Source organism: Dermacentor andersoni, chromosome 2, assembly GCF_023375885.2.
Source record: "Dermacentor andersoni chromosome 2, qqDerAnde1_hic_scaffold, whole genome shotgun sequence".
Lineage (NCBI taxonomy): Eukaryota > Metazoa > Arthropoda > Arachnida > Ixodida > Ixodidae > Dermacentor > Dermacentor andersoni.
Window position 1 is genome coordinate 81,493,391 of NC_092815.1, and position 20,039 is coordinate 81,513,429.

The following is a 20,039-nucleotide window of genomic DNA, read 5'->3' on the forward strand; positions in this document are numbered from 1 at the left end:
CACAGAAAGTTGAGCAACAATGTGCCCTTCGGGAGGCTTTTGTTTCGAACGCTTGTTTGTTAGGCTCTTGTTCGCTTTCTTTTATTTTTTTAGGCCATAGTGCGCTTATTTTAACATTTTCCACTGTTGTGGTGATATAAGAAGTCAGATTTTTCACCAGTGGTGGCAACGATAGCCGATAATTTTCCGGTATGGACAAGCAAGAAGTACGAATTAACCGAATTGCGGTGTTTGAATTAAGCGGCCTTAAAATACATTGAAAACATGGCGAACCAACCAAAAATTTGATTTTTGTTTGAATTAACCGAAAGTACGAATTATCAGAGTTTGAATTATCGCGAGTCTACTGTAGCTACTGAAGCCGCACTCAATGGCGACCGCATGGCTCTGGCCTGGTACAAACCTTCGACTGGTGAGGCCAGGCGCTACATTTGTACACTAAACTATGCTACACCTTCGCAGGCAGAACTTTTGGCCATCTGGACCACCTTTCAAGACAATACAGTGCCAGGCACCATCTACATTGACTCATTCCAAGCATTAAAAGACATTGAAGACCCTAGTGTGGAAGATGTCACTGCTTTATGCATCCACCAGATTCTACAGCACATGCAGAATAATGGTATTGATGTTAGGGTTGCCTGGACGCCGGGGACACGTGGGGGCCCAGGGTGGAGGTAACGAGGTGGTGCATGGTCTTGCCACCTCACAGTCTGGATTTCTACCTTACTACCTTATCGTCCCCAACCTCTTTTAAGCGGGTCTCCCGATCTTGGTGACCACCCCTATGAGGATTTACCGCCAAACTCTCACTTCGAAATGACACGAATACGCCACTTCCTCAAGTACACTAACAGGGAGAGACTCAAACATTTCACTCCTCCTCACATGTTTAAGGACCTCACTCTCAACCGATCCCAGGAAATATTCATAAATAAAGTACTTGCCAACACAGCCACTACCCCTGATATAATTTACAAGTGGCAAACATTGGTTGACCGAAGCAGGGGCATTGATGCCTCTGCCCCCCGAATGTGCACCTTCTGCCACTCCATATGCGAAGCCAACTTGCAGCATCTCATTTTACACTGTCCCACATTCAGTAATTACCGAGATGACAGCAATATTTTTCTACATTGCCATATTGAAGCTTTGCAGAATGACAGTCTCCAATACCCCGATCACCTAGTAAAGTTAGACCACTTTGGTGTTGCTAGTGGCCTGGCTCGTGCGATTTAGTGGGTGTCTATCTCTCTTTCATATGTCCCTCCTCCATTACCAGCGACCTTCGGTCCCCCCTTTCTTAATAAAAAAGAATTCATTCATTCATTCGAGCATTTGTTAGTCTCCAAGTTTCTGCCTAATATGTCAGCACTGGTAGAATGCATTGATTGTACACCTTTCTTTTTAGTGATAATGGCAGCCAGTCATGATCTCACAATATCTGCCGAACGCACTCCAACCCATTTTCATGCTTCTCTAAATTTCCTTCTCACGACCAGGGTTTCCTGTGATTAATTGACCTAGGTAAATGTACTCCTTCACAGACTCCAGAGGCTGACTGGCGACCCTGAACTCTTGTTCCCTTGTCTGGCTGTTGATGTTTATCTTTGTCTTCTGCATATTAATCTTCAACCCGACGCTTATACTCTCTCTGTTAACGTCCTCAATCATTTGTTGTAACTCATCCACAGTGTTGCTGAACAGGACAGTGTCATCTGCAAATCGAAGGTTGCTGAGATATTTGCCGTTGATCCTTACTCCTAATGCATCCCAGTTTAATAGCTTGAATACTTCTTCCAAGCACGCAGTGAATAGCATTGGAGAGATTGTGTCTTCTTGTCTGACCCCTTTCTTTATAGGTATCTTCCTAGTTTTCTTGTGGAGAATTAAGGTAGCTGTGGAATTTCTGTAGATACTTTCCAAGATATTTATGTAAGTGTCCTGTACTCCTTGATTACGTAATGCCTCTATGACTGCTGGTATCTCTACTGAATCAAATGCTTTTACGTAATCTATCAAAGCCATATAGGCAGATTTTACTCTGCGGATTTCTCGATTACCTGATTGATGACATGGATGTGATCCATCGTACGGTATCCCTTCCTGAAACCTGCCTGTTCCCTTGGTTGGCTAAAGTCCAGTGTTGCCCTTATTATTGGAGATTATCTTGGTGAGTATTTTATATAGTAATACTGGAAGTAAGCTAATGGGCCTATGATTTTTCAATTCTTTGACATCTCCCTTTTTGTGGATTAGTATAATGTTGGCATTCTTTCAGTTCTCTGGGACCCTTGAAGTTTATAGACAGTTGGTATAAAGGGCCGCTAGTTTTTCAAGCATTATGTCTCCTCCATCTTTGGTTAAATCGACTGGTAGGCCATCTTCTGCCACTTTTCTCAGTTTTATATCTTGCAAGGCCTTTCTAACTTCATTGTTAGTTATAGAAGGAGCCTCTGTAACCTGTTCACTACTACTTTGAACGGAGGTATACTGGCTTCTTTGGGTACTGTACAGGCCAGTATAGAATTCTTCTGCTGCTTTTACTATATCATCGAGATTGCTGATGATATTACCCTGCTCATCTTTCAGTGCATACATCTTGGTTTGTCCGATGCCAAGTTTCTTTCTCACTGATTTCAGACTGTGTCCATTTTTTACTGCTTCCTCAGTCTTTCTCATGTTATAATTTTGAATATCCCTTATTTTCTCCTTGTTGGTTAGTTTTGACATTTCCGCGAATTCTATCTGATCTCTTGAGTTGGATGCTTTCATTCTTTGTAGTTTCTTTATTAGGTCCTTTGTTACTTGGGAGAGCTTACCTACTAGTTGCCTTGGTGCCTTACCTCCCACTTCAGTTGCTGCTTCTAAGCCAGCCTAGTTACTGTTTCATTCATTGCCTCTATGTCATCTTCATCTCTCTGTTCTAATGCTGCATATTTGTTTGCAAGAGCCAACCTGAATTGGTCTGCTTTTACCCTTACTGCGTCTAGGTTGGCCTGTTTCTTCTTGACCAATTTTACTCTTTCTCTCTTCAAATTGAGGTAAATCTTAGCCCTCACTAACCTATGATCATTGCACTTTACCCTACCTAACACCTTTACATCTTGCACTATGCTGGGGTCGGCAGAAAGTATGAAATTAATTTAATTTCTTGTTTCACCATTAGGGCTTTTCCAGGTCCACTTTCTGTTGTTACGCTTCCTGAAGAAGGTGTTCATTATTCGCAGCTTATTCCTTTCTGCGAATTCTACCAGCATCTCTCCTCTAGTGTTCCTAGAATCGACGCCATAGTTGCCAATTGCTTGTTCACCAGCCTGCTTTTTCCCCACTTTTGCATTGAAGTCACCCATGACCACAGTATACTGAGTTTGCACTTTTATCATCACTAAGTCAACATCTTCATAAGACTGTTCTATTTCTTCATCATCGTGACTGTAGGTGGGAGATTAGGGGAGATTAGGTTGGTACTACCTTTATTCTATACCTCCTATGCTTCATTATGATTACTGCCACCCTCTCATTAAAGCTGTAGAATTCATCAGTGTTGCCCGCTATGTCCTTATGGATTATGAATCCTATGCCAAACTGCTTCTTATCTGGTAGTCCTCTATAGCAGAGTACATACATGGCTATTTGATAGCACTGTAAGAGCCTCACCAGTTCTTCTAACCTCACTAAGGCCAATGATATCCCAAACAATGCTTGATAGTTTCTTAAAGAGTCCTGCTAGGCTAGCTTCACTTGAGAGCATTCAGGTGTTAAATGTTGCAAGGGTCAGTTTCCATTGGCGGCCTGTCCAGGTCCAGAGATTCTTGGCACCCTCCGCTGCGTTACTGGTCTGACAGCTGCCTTGGTCTTGTACATACCGGTTATAATGCGTCTGCCAGAGACGAGCAAGGCCATGAGGGTGCTTCTCAACGACGTGAGACTGACGAGGGCAATGCTTAGGCAATCTGAGGAGGAGGGGCGAATGAACAAGAAACGAAATAAATAAATAAATAAATAAATAAATAAATAAATAAAAATAAATAAAGAAAGGGCGATGGTAGTGTGCTGTGTGTTATGTGGAAGACGCTTTGCATGCTTTTTCTTATTTTATATTATCTGGCCATTCCGCTTCGGCCACTCGTATGTATGCAAAGTTAATACAGTCGCCAACTGATCTTTTAGGACACGGATGGGGTCACAAAAACGTCCAAATAATCTGGCAGGCCGATAAGACAGATTTCAATGTTAAAAAGAATAGTGGAAAAACTGGTCACAGGATTTTTTGCCCATGCTGTACTTTATTGCAACACCTATTTGACATTTCGTGACGTTGGAGGCTGCAGGTGCATTTCACATGCACCTGTCACAATGCATGTAAATATCATGTCTGTGACTTTGACTCCTTGACGCTGTCAGTATCAACTGTGATCCACTAACTCGATTCGGCACTTTAGGTCCACTGAGAAGCTTTCACGATTTCTACCAGTACGAGCACATATAAATTTAGTAGGTGTTCGTGGTAGTTGCCAGGTGATAGCTCATGAATCCAAACTTGGCTTCATGCATGCTGCCATCCGAACCTGTGCCGACTAGGCCTAACCAGTGCCACTTTGTCGGGAATTGATTACCAAAGTTGCTGTTTGGTGCTGAGTTGACAAAACTCTTCGCAATGGCCATATGGCACTGGAAAAGCAAAGAAACCACCTCTACAATGACAAGGCACGGGTGGTAACCGTGGTGACAGTTTTGTTCATGACCGCCATGTTTTTGACATTGCACACTCGTATAGATCTGAAAAATCAAGCGAGACACTTTACAGTGTAGGAAATTTCAGTCTTCATGCGATAACCACAGGTACTCAGACATTAACCTATCAACGTTCGTAAATTTAAGCAGAAACATCCAGTAACATGTTTTGTTTACTGGACACACACAGCTGCTTGGTCTACCTTTTTTGCACGTGTGCAGCCTTTGAAAAATGTTGTTTTGGCTATAGTGCGGTTTCACTTATAGTGCAGATATTTGTGACTAATGACTTACGTTATAAGCAGCCTACATGTCACTAAAGTTACTAAGGGAGAAATATGTTGCTACAAGTAACCAACATGGTAGTTTGCTTTATTAACAAACTCAACAAAGTTGTGCTGGCATTAACCTGATATTAGGTGCGAGCACTGTTTTATGTGGTGACCTAACATTCATTTGTCACATGCTCGAGCCATGCTTCAGCTAGGCTCAAACTAGAACACCTTCATTTTAGGTATTCTGGATACATTTATAGGCTGACTTTAATAGGTATGTGCAGCTTGTTGACATGCCACTACGAATGTTCATTTCAAGTTACATTCTAGTGACATTGTCACAATGTAATGATGGTGTTGAAGCTGGAAACGCCACTAAAAATTGTGAATCATGAATCTTAACACTTCACTCGCACAACCTTGTGCTGACCAAGCAAAAGAATACTTAAGCGACAATGATAGTGGCTAGCACTGTTGAAGGTCGTTCCATCTCAACTTATGTTTCAAATCCTTCTAATATTTATACATGTTTCACCGTACATTGCAGAATAATGTATGCATTCGAGAATGTGCTACACTATATTTGGACAGTGTGTGCAATTGATTAGGCAAATCTCTTGCTGTAGAACTGACAACAACATTCAAGAAATTTTGGGTGCTGTTGGCACGTCATATGCCAAGGGATAACTTCATAAGCGATAACTTGATAAGTGATAACTTGGTGAAAAATGATCACCGGCAAAAGAAGAGCAATGTACGCATGGCAGTATTGCACTAGGTATCACTCATTACTGCTTTCCGCTTAGGGCGAAACTGCTTGTTTGCCTTGTTTCCCTTCGCTGCAGCTGAACTGGCTGGCCACATTGTGGACACGCACAGCAGTGCTCTGCACAAATGCCAGGCGTGTCCGATGGCCTTCATAAATTTGGAAGGCTTCCACATACACCGGCAGGCAGCGCATCCCAAGCTGCGCTCTCAGTGCTGGCTGATCCTGAAGTGCCCGCTGTGCGAGGCCGTCTTTGCCTCGGCCGAGCTGCTTACCAATCACACGACGAGCCACTTGGACCAGTGCGGCCGTTCTTTATTCAAGTGCTCTACGTGTGACTCGCTTCATCCTACACGCACGGACCTGGTGGCTCATGTGCGGAAGCTCCACCCCGACATGCACCAAGCAACGCTGTGGGGCAAAGAAGAGGACCCAATTCTTGCTTTTCTCACTGGAAAGAAAGAAACGGTATTGTGCAAGCTAGTTTTTGAATGTTCACCAGTATTCACACACATGTACAGTCAGTTAAAGGGTTGCAAGACACTAGCAAAATTATGTTGTTTTGTACCTTGGACAGATGAAATGGGAAATGGAGTTTTGCAGAAATTCTGGAGTTGTGTAGCATGTGCTACTGCTACCTGATCATGTGTATGTAAGCATTTATGTTTGCCTTGCCATGACTTGTTCTAACGGATCGTCGCAGTTTTACTATGTATTGTTTCTAAGCTTCTAAATAAAAATGGGAAAGTTCGAGCATTTTTATTGCACGCAATACACATTTTGTGTATTGCAGTAAAGTACATCTGTCATTTTGGATGCAGATAAGACATTTGCCATCGCTTTTTGCCTTATGCTTGACGGTGCAGATTGTTCTACAGGTTTTCCCACTCAGTTTAATCCAAGTGCCATTGAAGATAATCCAGGTGCCAACCAATTTAATCTGAGCACCAGCATTTTTAATCCAAGTGGCAATAAATTAATACAGGCATCACCACATTTAATCCCAGCACCATATGAATTAATCCATGTGCCAACTGATTTCATTCTTGTGCCAGCCACTTTAATCCAAGTGCCATTCATTTTAATCCCAGTGCCAGTCAACTTAATCCTCTTGGAAATTGATTGAGGAACGAATAAAAATTCAGCAGAGACACTTAAGAATGCTTATGTGTGGGAATGCGAAAGGATTCTACTGTTTGTAGACTTTGGAACATCATGAACGCACTCATTCTAACTGCGCCTCGGCAAGGCCAAATGAAAATGTGCAAAGTATCTCAACACGGTCGCTTTCCTGCGAGGAGTTCATAACTCGAAGGACCGCTCAGCGGCTTTCCATTGTACAGTAATGCTTTTTATTTTATACAGGTGTTATGCACTCATGACGTGTAGTGCCACCTCCTCCCCACTGGCTGCGTCGTCACGTGCCCAACGATGCACGCGCTAGGCCACACGATTAGTCAGCCAGATGGCTGCAATGTGACGTGTGGAATGACGAATGCGCTAGGCACACCTTTAGTCAGCCAGAACTGCAGAACTGCTGTGGCGTTGGGGAGGCATGCTCGTCTAGCACCCCGGAGGCCTCAGTTCGATTCTGACCCAGACCGAAATTTACCAGACTTTCTTTCAAAAGGCATTACTTTACTTTGTTTACACCTCCCTGAAAAATTTGGCATCTATCCGAGTATGTTTTTTGTGTTCTTACTCTTTGCGCCATTGACCATTCTTGGTACCATCATTCAGCCGCGCCACCAGCTACGACGGATTTTTGTGTAACAGGGCATATAATGCATTCGTATTGAAATATTGCAACAAGAGGTCTTAACAGGTGTCATGAACTCCACCTATTCATTGACATCATCACCGTATTGGTACCGTCTACGCTTGTTACAACGGACCTGCGTACAACAGACTTTCGGATCTAACGGACCACATTTCAGCCTTAGTTTGTTCCACCTATTTCATTAATGCAACAGACCGCACTGAAGTGAACTATCAGCTACAGCGGACGAAATTAGTGGCAATTTTTGTCAAAATTGGGCGTATAAAACGGACCTTTGCTTGTCGACCCGGGCTGGCAACCGGCTTGCGAAGGTCAGCTGACGATCACTGATCATTACCTTGCATGCGAGGGTGAAAGGAAAGCGGGCTGGAAGCGCTCCTTCTTTCGCGCGCGAGGCATGGGAGGGGGGGGGGGGGGGCGGGTAAGAGGCAAGGAAAAGAAGGGAGTTACACTCTGGTAGCTGCTGCTAACGGCGCGGCCGCGTGGCCCCCGTATCTTGAAAACGATCTGTGATGCGGACAAAGCGCGCGCCCGCGTAGGCCTCATCTTCAGTGCGATCTGCGGTGTGGAAAAAGTGCGCCCAGTGCCGGTAGCTTTGTATGTGCTGTGCTTTCGACATTTGGTTCGCATTGAGACGAGAGACGGCACGAAGGTCAATTCGCTTGCTGCTGCTGCCGCACTTATCTTGCTTAATTTGCTGTCGCAATCGATGCTTTGCCTTTCGAGGGAAACTACGACATTTTTTGCTTGTTTTTTACTTTGGACGCTCGTCACTCACAAGTTGTTAGACATCGCGACGAAAGTTTCAGACGTGAGGTGTCTCGGATATTATGGACTTCAGATGAAACGGACATTTTTTGGCAGATTATCGGGGTTCGTTGTAACTAGAGTTGGCTGTATAAGCACTATAGAAGCACAGTTTCCAGACTACCAGCGTCGTCATGGCCGCTTCACAAACGTTTCTGTGGGGTATATCGCTAATTTCCTTCTTCTTGAGTCGCGTTTCCAAGTGACAAGAGTGACATACATAAGTTAGTCACAATGGTGATGCCTATTACGCGACTTGGGTTGTATCATGACATTCAATTTCCTTCCCTATCGTCATGCATATTGATCTAAATGGTTTGCAAGCGCAAAAACTTGTTCAATACTCAGCCACTTGACATTATCACTAAGCAACTCATGATAGGTCACTGAGCTTGTACCTTAGCATGCACTCCTGTGGTCCCAACATGCATGTCAAACGAAATAGTAATGAGAGAGTAACTGCATGCTCAATATTATTGAGTCACATGATTAAGTCATTAGTGACTCACTCGACGTCACCACTGCCCTACCCAAGCTGTGCTCTCATAACTTACTGACGTGCACATCAAATGAAATGTCTTTAAAAGGGTAAAAACCTGCTCGTTATTCGCTTAGTCACATGGTGTGGTCACTTGTGCATCAGGTGACATCACCGCAGTTTTTACCCACGCATGCGATCTCCTAACCTGCCAACATGCATCTCAAATGAAATGTCTTTTAAAGGCTAATGCCCAATGTTTTACAAGATGCCACAGAATGTGATGCGGCTTGATTTTCAAGTTGAAAGAGACTCAGCGAGGGAATATGAGGATATAACAGATTGGGTTGGGTTAGATTAGGTTAGATATCACTGTCAGTTTTATTGCGATAACTATGATACGAACACTCCAAGCAAATTTCCACTATCGTCATCGCGCTTGGCATTACCGTGAGGCTCCACATATATTTAGGTATAGTGTGTATACTATATGCCATGCCATGCTAAATGCCATGCTGTATATGCAGGTTATATTACTACACCATTCTGTCAGTAAAGTTGCTCATACCAAGTCTTACACAATTTATTCCTCTGAATTTTGAGAATGGCAGCCCACAAACAATTGTCATGAAACATAATACTCACAGAGCATCCCTTTTATCTTAAATTGTCTCAGTCTATTGTTAAATAATTAAAGTGTGAAATGATAGCAGCGCTCAAACCTGAGAGTGACGTAATTTTACTGGTGTGGCTCCTTACGGGCAGTTTAGTGGTGCCTGTACGATGTTATTACAGGCCCTACGTGGTGTGTTAATGCTTTTGATGGTGCCAGAAATTTTGGTGCGCCCACGTATATCGCGGCCACGTTAGAACAATGTCCAAGAAGTTCTAAAGCAATGCTAAACCTTGCCATTGCAGTTGGTGCTTTGCCCTTCTAAGGCTGCACTATCTTCGAAGCACTACGTTCTTCGCTTTGCATAAACACTCCTCTGCATGTTTTCAGAACGTTGGCTGAGGAGCTCCAGCAAAACGCTAATTGCAATGAAGCAAGACAGGCCTGTATACGCGCGAAGACCACTCCATTAGTTCAAATGCAGAAACAATGTGCTGCTTTGTGCACGACGCATGCTGCAGCTCAATGCTAGAGGCACCCAGATGTGACGCTGCAGGAAAAGGAGGTCGAGGATAAGCGACAACATCGACAAAACCCTGCAGTTTGAAGCGCAAGGCAGACGCACAGATCGTGCCTGCCGTGAGCATGCTGTGGTATGGGAATGCAAAGTTATGACAAGGCGACAATGCCGACGAGACCCTGTGGTTCTAACCGATGCTGCAAGGGGTCATCAAGTTTTTCTGTTTGTGTGCGTACACATGCGGCACTAGACGCGTTTATTTAGTCACCTTATGTTTGCTGCAATTCATACTGCCACTACAGCTATGAGCGTTACACTTTGTGTAATATTACAACATGTTGCTATCGTATTCATTGCTTTGCCCTTATGGCGAAACTGTGATTTCTTTTTTGTGACAAGCCCACTAATTTCACCTTGAGGTAGCAAGCAGCGTGAATGTAACCTTGTGCGCTTACTGCACTTTTGTTAATGATTTTAAGTGCACTTGAAATATTGTTCATGTAAATTAATTCTAGTTGTGTGGAGGTTAAAATGAAAGTGGGTTATGCTGTAGCAAGTGGTTTAGTCTTTTCTACCTGTTCATTGACTGTCCTTGCAGGCAGATGTGTCGAACGAAGTCATCAACCTGGATGATGATGAGCCACCTGATTCTGGTGACAAGGTGATGGACACTTCTGCCCCACAAGCACAGAAGTTGGAGAAAGGAAGCCCAGAAAAGCCAGCACCTGCATCAAATGCACCCTCTGACCAAGCACGAAAGGAGAACCAAGGTGCACCTAAAAAAGTTAATCCGCATCCTACAAGTGAAAGTGAGCAGGTAAGCCACCAACTGCTCATTAAGTAGCAGAGTGACTGATACTAGGGCTGTGCAAATAACGAATAGTTGCGAACTTTTCCCAGTTGATGCACCTCAGCTCGTTTAACCCTTTCAGTTTTGCATTTTTTCGTATGTGACACACCCCCACCATCAGGTTTTTTTTCTTGAATATTCTAAAACGAGCACAAGCACCGTTTTTTTTTGTTGTACGGAAATGAAGTAACGACATGAATAATGGCAAACATGTTCTTGTTATGATCCTGACATTCCTATCTGACAGAAGGAACGTCAAAAGAAACACGGCGAGACAGAAATGCCGTAACGTACCGGTATGTCAGCGACGCTGAAAGAGTTAATAGGGTGGTGATTAGCTGGGTCTTCATGACGGTTGGCTTGGGCTGCTTGCAGTGGTTGTGTAATCCCTCCTAAAAACTTCCTTTTGAGGAATTTTTCGTGCGAACCCTTGGAACAGTCTCTTTGCCATGGTCTCAGGAGAAATGCCTCTAATAATTTCTCTGCTTCATACATTTCAGACATTTCTCTGCTTCATAAACACATAGACCTGCGCAGGTGAATTCAACAATGATGGCATGGGTGGGTTGCTTGAGTAGAATTACTCTTGACCACCTCACAGTAACTCTACTTCCCATTTGAACGCTGTACTTTTGAGCATTTTGCTTGCACCGGAATGCAGCCATATTGGTGGCCATTGAGATCTGCTGCCGGGCACAAAGTTACAAGTTCTATTCCCAAATGTAGTGGCGTTTAAGTCTCAGTTCCTCTTGCGTCTCTGTGCTTGCCTTGTCCACTTTAGGGTCTGTAATATCGATGAATGCTTAATCGATCAAAAGTCTCTTGCAAGAAGATTAATAATCTTCAGCGATGTCTACCTTTCATTTAATTGATTTAATCGATTAGACATGTTCAATTAACAATTTTCGAAAGTTTGACAAGAGTAGCGTGAAAATTTTGAAATCGTACTAGAATGGCGAGCAGTGGCTGTGCTACTATGGTAGAGCAACTGTCGACTGCTTTTGCGAGTCCCGAGTGATGCTGAGCTGAGCGCTACCCCTCTCTTTCCCCACACCGCACACACCGCCACGCCGCCCAAAGCCGGAGGCTTGAAATGTCCTCGCAATTCAAGGCATACTATGGCAACCCTGTCGTAGATTGTCGTGTCATTCCCAGTCCACTACAGGCGCGACACAGCATTCACGCTGGTTGGAGGCATGTATTTGACATAGCGTTGGAGTTAATGTCGATTCCAGCAAATCTATAGCTTCCGGGCGTCTGTTCTTGCATGCTGGTTCTGTGGCTATTAAAAAAAGGTGTCAGTTTCAACCAAACATCCCAGCCAATTGACATTTCTCTGCTCTCTAGAAAAGAGCATGTGGTTTGAAATCCTAAACCAGTAATTTTCTTTCCCCTGTGCATATTGCAATTTCATGCATACTTCAGTTGGATTTCACCTTTCACTCTTGCCATTTTTCTTATTTCTTGTTTAACTGTGCTGTACAGGCATTCACTAGTCCCCTATATCTTGTTTAATTCTGCTCTAAGTGCCATCTTAGAACATGTATTGTTTGTTTTCAAATGCCACTAGTGCCATCTCTATTTAGTCTTTAACAAATTAAGGATTATTCTTTATGAAACTTTATGCATTTGTATTTCTAACTTGGTTCCACCTCTCAAGCATTAAAATAGGGTTCTACAAAAGTAGGTAACTGTGTTTCAACCTTTTGAAGTGCCCAGCAAAAATTTTGATTAATCATTTACTCAAGGAAAAACTCTGCATCGAAAGTGATTAATTGATTAAAGGCTAATATGATGAATGATTAATCGTTAATCGAATTTAAAAAAAAATTGACCATGCCTTGTCCACTTGTAGCTTAAAGGGGGTTATAGTTTATTAATATACGCTCCATTATTTGATGATGATGATATGTGGGGTTTTATGGCGCAAGAGCCATTGATGGCCAAAGAGCGCCAATCAATCATCATTATTTCCCTTGCTTGCATACAGCAGTGGCAAATATCATCTACACTGTGAAAACTTATGCCTGCAGCATTTATTCCTCAAGCACCAAGCCATACTCCCAAGAAGTAAAGCGCTTTAGCTTGCACTTGTTAAAAAGCCTGTAGAACCTTAATGCCCAGTTACACCATATTCTAGATCTTCAGTGATTCTTCTATCTCTTTCTTGCATTCTGTTTCAAGGTAACTTGCATATATTCTGCTCTACTTTGAGATTGGCATTCAGTTGCAAGCCACTGCATTCTTCATTCAGTCTCTAGGCTGTAGTGATACAGCTACTTGAAAATTTGCCTCTCATCACTTATCCTCAATTTGCCTCAGATCCCGGCCACGGCGGCCGCATTTCGATGGGGACGAAATGCGAAAACACCCGTGTACTTAGATTTACGTGCACGTTAAAGAACCTCAGGTGGTCAAAATTTCCGGAGTCCTCCACTACGGCGTGCCTCATAATCAGAAAGTGGTTTTGGCACGTAAAACCCCATAATTTAATTAAATTTGCCTCAGCCGAATTCTGAAGCTTGCTGTTCACTTCTCCCACTTTAAATATCGATCACTCCAGGTCTTCATAGACTGTTTCATTTGTTATTCTGTCATGTGCATCTAAAGCTAATATACCAACAATCCTCTGCTTAATTTCAAGGCTAGAATTTGTGTTTTATCTAAGGTATCCAAATCAATATAGTGGTATTGACAGATCATGAATGGTTTAAGAAAATAAGGGACAGGCAGAGATCAAATGAGCATTGAGTGGAAAGAGCACCGAATCATACATTCTCTACTTGTCCTATATTTTCCTACACCTGTATCCATTGTGGATACCACTGCAGTGAACTACCAACTTGCCCAAGCATTCATACTTAACCAAACCGGTGTTCAATCGAATGACAACTCTAGCAGTTCACACTATTTTCACGCACAAGAGAGAATTTTTCTGTGTCCTGCTTTGTATCTTCTCCCGTGTTTATTCAAACTACATTTCATGGCCCTTCATTCTGATATCGCTTGTTCTGTAATCTCATGGGAAACAAGCTTTTGACTTGCTCTTACTACATAGTACATGCATACTTAGGGAAGCATGTCCGTGAAACACACCCATAAAGCAGATTACCTTGAACTGAATGAGTGTTTCTGGAGCTACGGAGCAAGCTCCTCATGCTTTTCCTATTCCAATTCACTCCAGCCTCTTTACTTGTAACAGGGTAGTTTTAATTGTTGGTCTATATAGGCATTAAAAAATGCCCACTAATTTCAATGCACTTATGGCGAGTCAGCAACTGCAGACTAAGGAAGATGAAGTTGCACTTCCGCACGCGCTCCGCGCTCGAGCCAGGTGGCCCACGAGGAGAACATATTGCATCTGGGCACCAGCGCACCAGCTTGTGGTTGCCTACACTTGAGCAACAAGTAAAGTAAATACCTATGTGGGAAACAGATCACCTCATGCCTTACCACAACTGGTGACCCAGACATTATTCAAACACGCAACCTTCTGAACACACAACCTTATGCTGTGTAGGGTGTCATATTTGCACAATAACTGAAATATGGTGTCCTATTTTGTAGCAGTTCATTTAATTTCCCTCTCTTCATATCTTCGATTGTACCCAGTGGCTGATAATGGTCGGGCGTCATCGTCCAAGCCTATGATAAAGGGTGAAAAAAAAAAGAGTAACGAAATGGATTGTTATGATGTGTATTTCTCGGTCGTCAAGTCTAAATTGTTATATGTGAAATCATTGTGAGCAGATTTGACTTTGCTGTCATGACCCAAAGTGACATATTTGGCGTGATGCACAGTGGGCGAACAAGGGAAGCAGAGCCAACATTTTGGCCGAGGTACGTGCCTGTCACCCTCGTATTAATTTCAGCAAGGGGACTTGTCTTCCTTAGGGTGACCAGTCCCCTTTTCGAAATGTTGGCTCTTGGCTGAAGCTTGCTTCTCTTATCATTCGTTTAAAGTTGATTAGTTCAGTTTTCCATTTTCCTTCAACCACATTGTCTTGTTTGAGTACTTGGTGTGAAACTTCACTCTCTCTGCTTGGTTTCAATCAGCAGGCAACTGTCAGACAGGATGAAAAGCCACCAAACAGCACCCACATGTGTGCCAAATGTGACTTCCAGAGCAGTGACTTGTCTGTTTTCCGGGAACACATCAAAGTGCACCGGCCACTGAACCAAGAAACATTCCAGTGCCTCGAGTGTGGTCTGTGTTATGTGGTTGAGCCCTCTTTAAGGAAGCACCTACGAGGAGTTCATCGGTTGGAGGAAACTCAAGCCAGCAACAAGCTCACGGGCACAGGCCCGAATGGTGCCACCGTCAGCGGGCTTCGTTGCTCTGTGTGTTTGGCAACTTTCGACACGGAACGAGAACTTAAAAGCCATACACGTAGCCATGGCATGGCATTCCTGAAGAAAGTGAAGGCCAAAGACGGCACTATTTGATCTGTGGTATGTATGTGTGCGTATGTGTGTTTTATGTGCCTCGAGCATGAGGATGGGTGAATAAATTACTGAAAAGCAAGTTTTTACATTTACCTTGGCTTCTTTCTCTCTATTTTTCATAAGCTGTAAAGTGAAAGTGAGACTAAATACACTATTAGAGTGAACATGCAAGTGCATGGCACAGCCTTTTTTCCCCCTGTGGCAGTGGGGTCTTCCAAAAAACTTTGTGAATTTCCTTTGCATTACCGTAAAAACTCACGTATAATACGAGTTTTTTTTTCCCCATTATTAGTGTCCCAAATTTTCGCCTCATACTATATGCGGATCCGAACGAAAATTTCAGTCAGAAATTTGGGCTAGAAGTTTTGGTTTCGTTATTGCTACGTGGCTGTGGCTTGACTTCATTATTGCTGTTTGGTTACGGCTTGGCTTCCTTCTTGCTGCGTGGCTACAGCTTGGTTTCGTTATTGCTGCGTGACTACAGCATCGTTTCTTTATTGTTGAGTGCGCACGTTGGCAGCACACGTGCAAACCACGCTTCGCGAAGTGCATCTTTTTTATTCCGCATTGAAGGACCAAGATGTCCGGACCACGAAAACAGTACTCGGCTGCTTTCAAGAAAAAGGTTATTTTAGCCACACAGGACATGGGCAACAGTGCGGCTGGGAAGCAGTTTGGCGTCAACAAGGGAAGCAGTCGCGGGTGGCGTTGACAGAAGGAAGCCCTTTTCGCGTGCAGCAGAACACAAAGAAGCTTTCGCGGCCCGAAGAGTGGGACTTTCCTGGAAATCGAAATCGCCCTGCCGGAGTTCGTACGCCGACAGCGAGCCGTGCATCTAGCTGTGAGCGTGGAGCTTATGCAGGCAAAAGCTAAGGAGCTTGCAAGCGAAAAAGGGCTACCGAGCTCCGCCTTTGAAGCAAGCAGGCACTGGATTTATCGCTACATGTGCCGTGCTGAATTTTCCTTACGCCACCGAACTTCGATTTTGCAAAAGCTGCCCGAATTATTTGAAGAGCTGCATGTGGCTCTCCAGGGCACGTTATTTCGCTGCGCAAGTCCAAGAACTTCCAGCTAGGGCAAATCGGCAATGCTGACCAAATGCTGGTTTATCTGGGCATGCCATCACCCCTCACCGTGCACGAAAAGGGCTCTAAACAGTTTATGTCCGGTCCACTGGCAACGAGAAAATGCGAGTTATCGTCATGTTGTCGTGCACTGCAGACGGACGCCCTATGTTGTGTTCAGGCGCAAGACAGTGCCTAAAGGTGAGGAGCTGCCAAAAAATGTGGTCGTGAGATGCCATGAGAAAGGCTGGATGAACGAGAATCTTGTGCTCGACTGGATAAAGTCCGCCTGGTGTAGGCGGCCTGGCGCACTGTTGTCGTTCCTGTCCATCCTCGTGCTGGACGCATTTCGTTGCCATTTGGCCAACTCAGTGAAGAGGCTGTTGTGCAAATCCGGCACTGAACTCATCGTTATCCCGGGTGAGATGACATCTCAGCTGCAGCCTTTAGATGTTTGCGTGAACAAGCCGTTCAAGGACGCGGTCAAGTGGTGTTACGCAGATTGGATGCACTCAGCTGAGCCTGCAGTGACGCCAACCGGGCGGCTGAAGTGGGCTTCGCCAGCCGCTCTATGCAAGTGTGATTGTGAATGCATGGGCCAGCATACCAGAGGACCTTGTGTCACGCATTCAAAAAGTGCGGCATCTCGAACGCGCTCGATGGCACAGAGTACGAGTACCTCTGGGAGTATATGTCCGACAAGAAACTATCCGAAGAGAGCGCAGCTGAGGAAGACAGCGATTGAAGTGTGGAGTGCAATTTAAATATGTTTTCCTCGAGTTCTCTTAACTCGTATTATACGTGGATAGAACTTTGTTTTTTCCATTTCACGTCCCAAAAATTTCACCTCGTACGTACTATATGCTGGTTCGTATTATACGTGGGTTCTTACGGTAAGTAGATGACAACTTCTGCTTTCATGGGTACATCAACAGCTTTGGGCTATTGCTGGACACGGCTGATGTCCTCACGTTATTAGTGTAACAGCTTTTAGTTGGAGTGTGCAAGCGTGTTATGTGCGTGGCTAGTGGACAGCACCAGCCGAATAGCCAGTTATTGGCTAGCGCTATCTATGTGGTAGGCTATTTTCAAAAGGACAAGAGGCGGTACTTTTCTTGTGTGACATGAAGTTTACTGTGGATGGTGGCTATTCACTGGTGTAATCATTGGCACAAACAGCTCACAATTGCTGTGTCACCTGTGCTAGGCCCCCTGAGGCGACGAAATGAGACATCTATCACAAGCGAAACGCATCCTTTGGGCACTACTCAGAGGGAGGTACTACATGTGTTCACAGTATACACTCGTGCGGACTGTAATAACAGGCACATTAGGGAGCCTCCGCACACATGTGTTTATGGGGTGCGTATACAGGGCTAGCCCACGAGCACTTCTATCTAAATGCATGGGAACGGAGAAATCTTTTTTTCTCCGCAACCGATACATCAATTTTGATGTGGTATGATGCACTTGAAAGAAAAAGTTTAAATATAGCGACTGTGAGAGAAGTGGATTTTAGGTTTAGGCTGTCAATATTTTAATAAAAGTTTTTGAAGTTTGCAAGATTATGGCAAATGAAACTGTAAAGTTTACAATTCTTTAACTCGGCAATGAAAAACAGTATCACAATTTTGTAAGCTGCACCTCGTAATACATCTAAAGTGGATTAAATTGATGCATCACACACCGTTTTGAAGTATGCTAATAATTTGGTAGCAGGACTTTTGCAAAGCCCTTGTAAGCTTTGCAACAAATTCACGTAAGCTTTAAAATTATATACCAAATTTGTCCACTTCAGATGTTCTAATGAATGCGCTTTACAGAACTGCAATACCTGTCTCTGATGTAGTGGCATGAATTTTCAAACTCCGGCCTTCCATATATTTATTTTAACGTAGCAATTTAAAAAAATTATTGTAAAAAATTCCAGGCCCTCAATTGAAAATTCGGCTTCCTATAGTCGCTAGAATTGATCTTTCTGACAAAAGAATTTAGGCGTTTTACACGTATTTGAATAGGCTGCACCAGAGTTGGTGCCCTAGCTAAAGCTACCTCTTAGCAGATGCCCTGCATCACTCATGAGAGGTGCATGGCCTACAAACACGCGACCGACAGATCTGTGTGCAGCTCGCTACGCTGTCGATTTGCGTATTCGGACCGACCGTATTTTGTAAATTATTTTTTACTTGCACAGAGCCGCGCCCCCTGCTGTGGCCGGGATCAGCCACTCGGCGAATCGGATAGTGGAAAATGGATAGAATCGGACGAAAAGTATATTTGCGGAATACAGGTCCAAGGGGGTGTTCTGATTGGCTGGGCTGGGGTACGTGTCAGAAGGAGACAGGCCTCCCCAGCCAATCAGCACTTCACAGGATACGAAATGGACATGTCCACTAGGTGGACACTTGCAGAATACACCCCTGGGTTACGATTTAGTTTCTGCACGGCATGGGGATGGAAGCTATGGGAAGGCCGCATACCAGCTTACAGCTTTTGTTGTCGGTACTAAGCGCTGGTTGTGTGTGTGTGCGTGCGCAGAGGACACAACCAACAGCAACGTGAATGTTACCTTCTCTCCTCATTCGCCGTTTTCTTCCTTCTTTTTTTTTTGTTGTTGTTTAGCAAATAGCTTTATTTAGCGAATAGCTTTTTTTTCTCCCATTTTCGCGGTTGGTGATTAGCGGTCAGTTAGTGGCCGGATGGCGCTGGCGCGAGGTTGGAACAGCAGCGCCGACGCCAAGGGCGCCCGCGCGCGCGCTGCATGGCGCGTAGCTTGCCGAACGCAAGGATGTGCTGATTGACGGCTCTATTCTCTGCGGAATCGCACAACGAAAGAACACACGCTACCTCGTTATTCTCACTGCAACGAATATCGTCGAGACAATAATAGTCGACGGTTTCCGCGCAAATGTTCTTTCTCCTGGTTTCGACTGCTTTATTGTTAAGCTTATATAAGTTCATTTCGTCTGCAGGTTAGAACACCCGGGAATTACCGTGGCTGCTTGCGTTCCCGTCCACCGGCCCCCGTTTGCCACTTGAAAACAAAAGGGAAAGAGTACTACTGCACGGGCAAGAAATTGCGCGGTTGTCTAGGGCGCGTGCGGTTGGCGGCGAGAAGGCGTCGTCGTCGTCGCATGTCGCCGGCAAGCTCGCATCCGAGAACTCGATGCCGCGAGCTAAAAGTGTGTACGCAAACGCACGCAGAGCAGCAGCAGCAGCAGGCCTGTGTTGGCTCTGCGCGGCCAACAAACATCTGTCACGTTCACGTGTCGCACGCTCGAGGGGGAGGAGGCCGTCGAGGCCATCCATCTTAGCCCACGACCTGGCGGTTGTCTTTGTACATGCTTCCTCCCGGCTCGATCGCGCTGCTGCTGGTTCAAACAACGCCAAGCCGCCGCCACGCTTGCGCACTACAGAGCCTGATGCGAAAGCAACAATGCGGGAAAATAAAAAAAATAAATAAAAAGAAAGCAACCTACATCTCGGGTGCGCTTAAACGGCAACGCTCGTAAGCAGGCGAGCTAGCAGAGAGATCGTGTGTGCGCGAGACAGGCGCTAACTGCATTATGCACCTGATTGGCCTCCCACCAACTTGCCGACGGGGGCAGAGAGGAGCAAGAAAGTGTGCCACGGCGGGTCTTATGTTTCAGCATATTCGATCAAATCGGGAGCGTTCGGGGTGTAGGAAGGAAACCCTGATGCG

The 20,039-nt window shown here is 44.5% G+C and overlaps 1 protein-coding gene across 2 annotated transcripts in view; it reads left to right on the top strand.

The window, feature by feature from the left end:
• The window catches only part of LOC126541753 (zinc finger protein 532-like), a 42,480-nt gene extending 27,116 nt beyond the window's left edge, over nucleotides 1-15,364 (top strand). Inside the window, exons 6-8 of one of the 2 annotated variants that reach the window (XM_050188682.2) lie at nucleotides 5,858-6,246; nucleotides 10,575-10,793; nucleotides 14,883-15,364. In XM_050188682.2, the coding sequence (XP_050044639.1) occupies nucleotides 5,858-6,246; nucleotides 10,575-10,793; nucleotides 14,883-15,272 (998 nt within the window). In that variant the 3' untranslated portion in view covers nucleotides 15,273-15,364. The remainder of the gene's footprint in view (nucleotides 1-5,857; nucleotides 6,247-10,574; nucleotides 10,794-14,882) is intronic. The other variant, XM_055076898.1, reaches the window with a different exon arrangement.
• The last annotated feature ends 4,675 nt before the right edge of the window (nucleotides 15,365-20,039 follow it).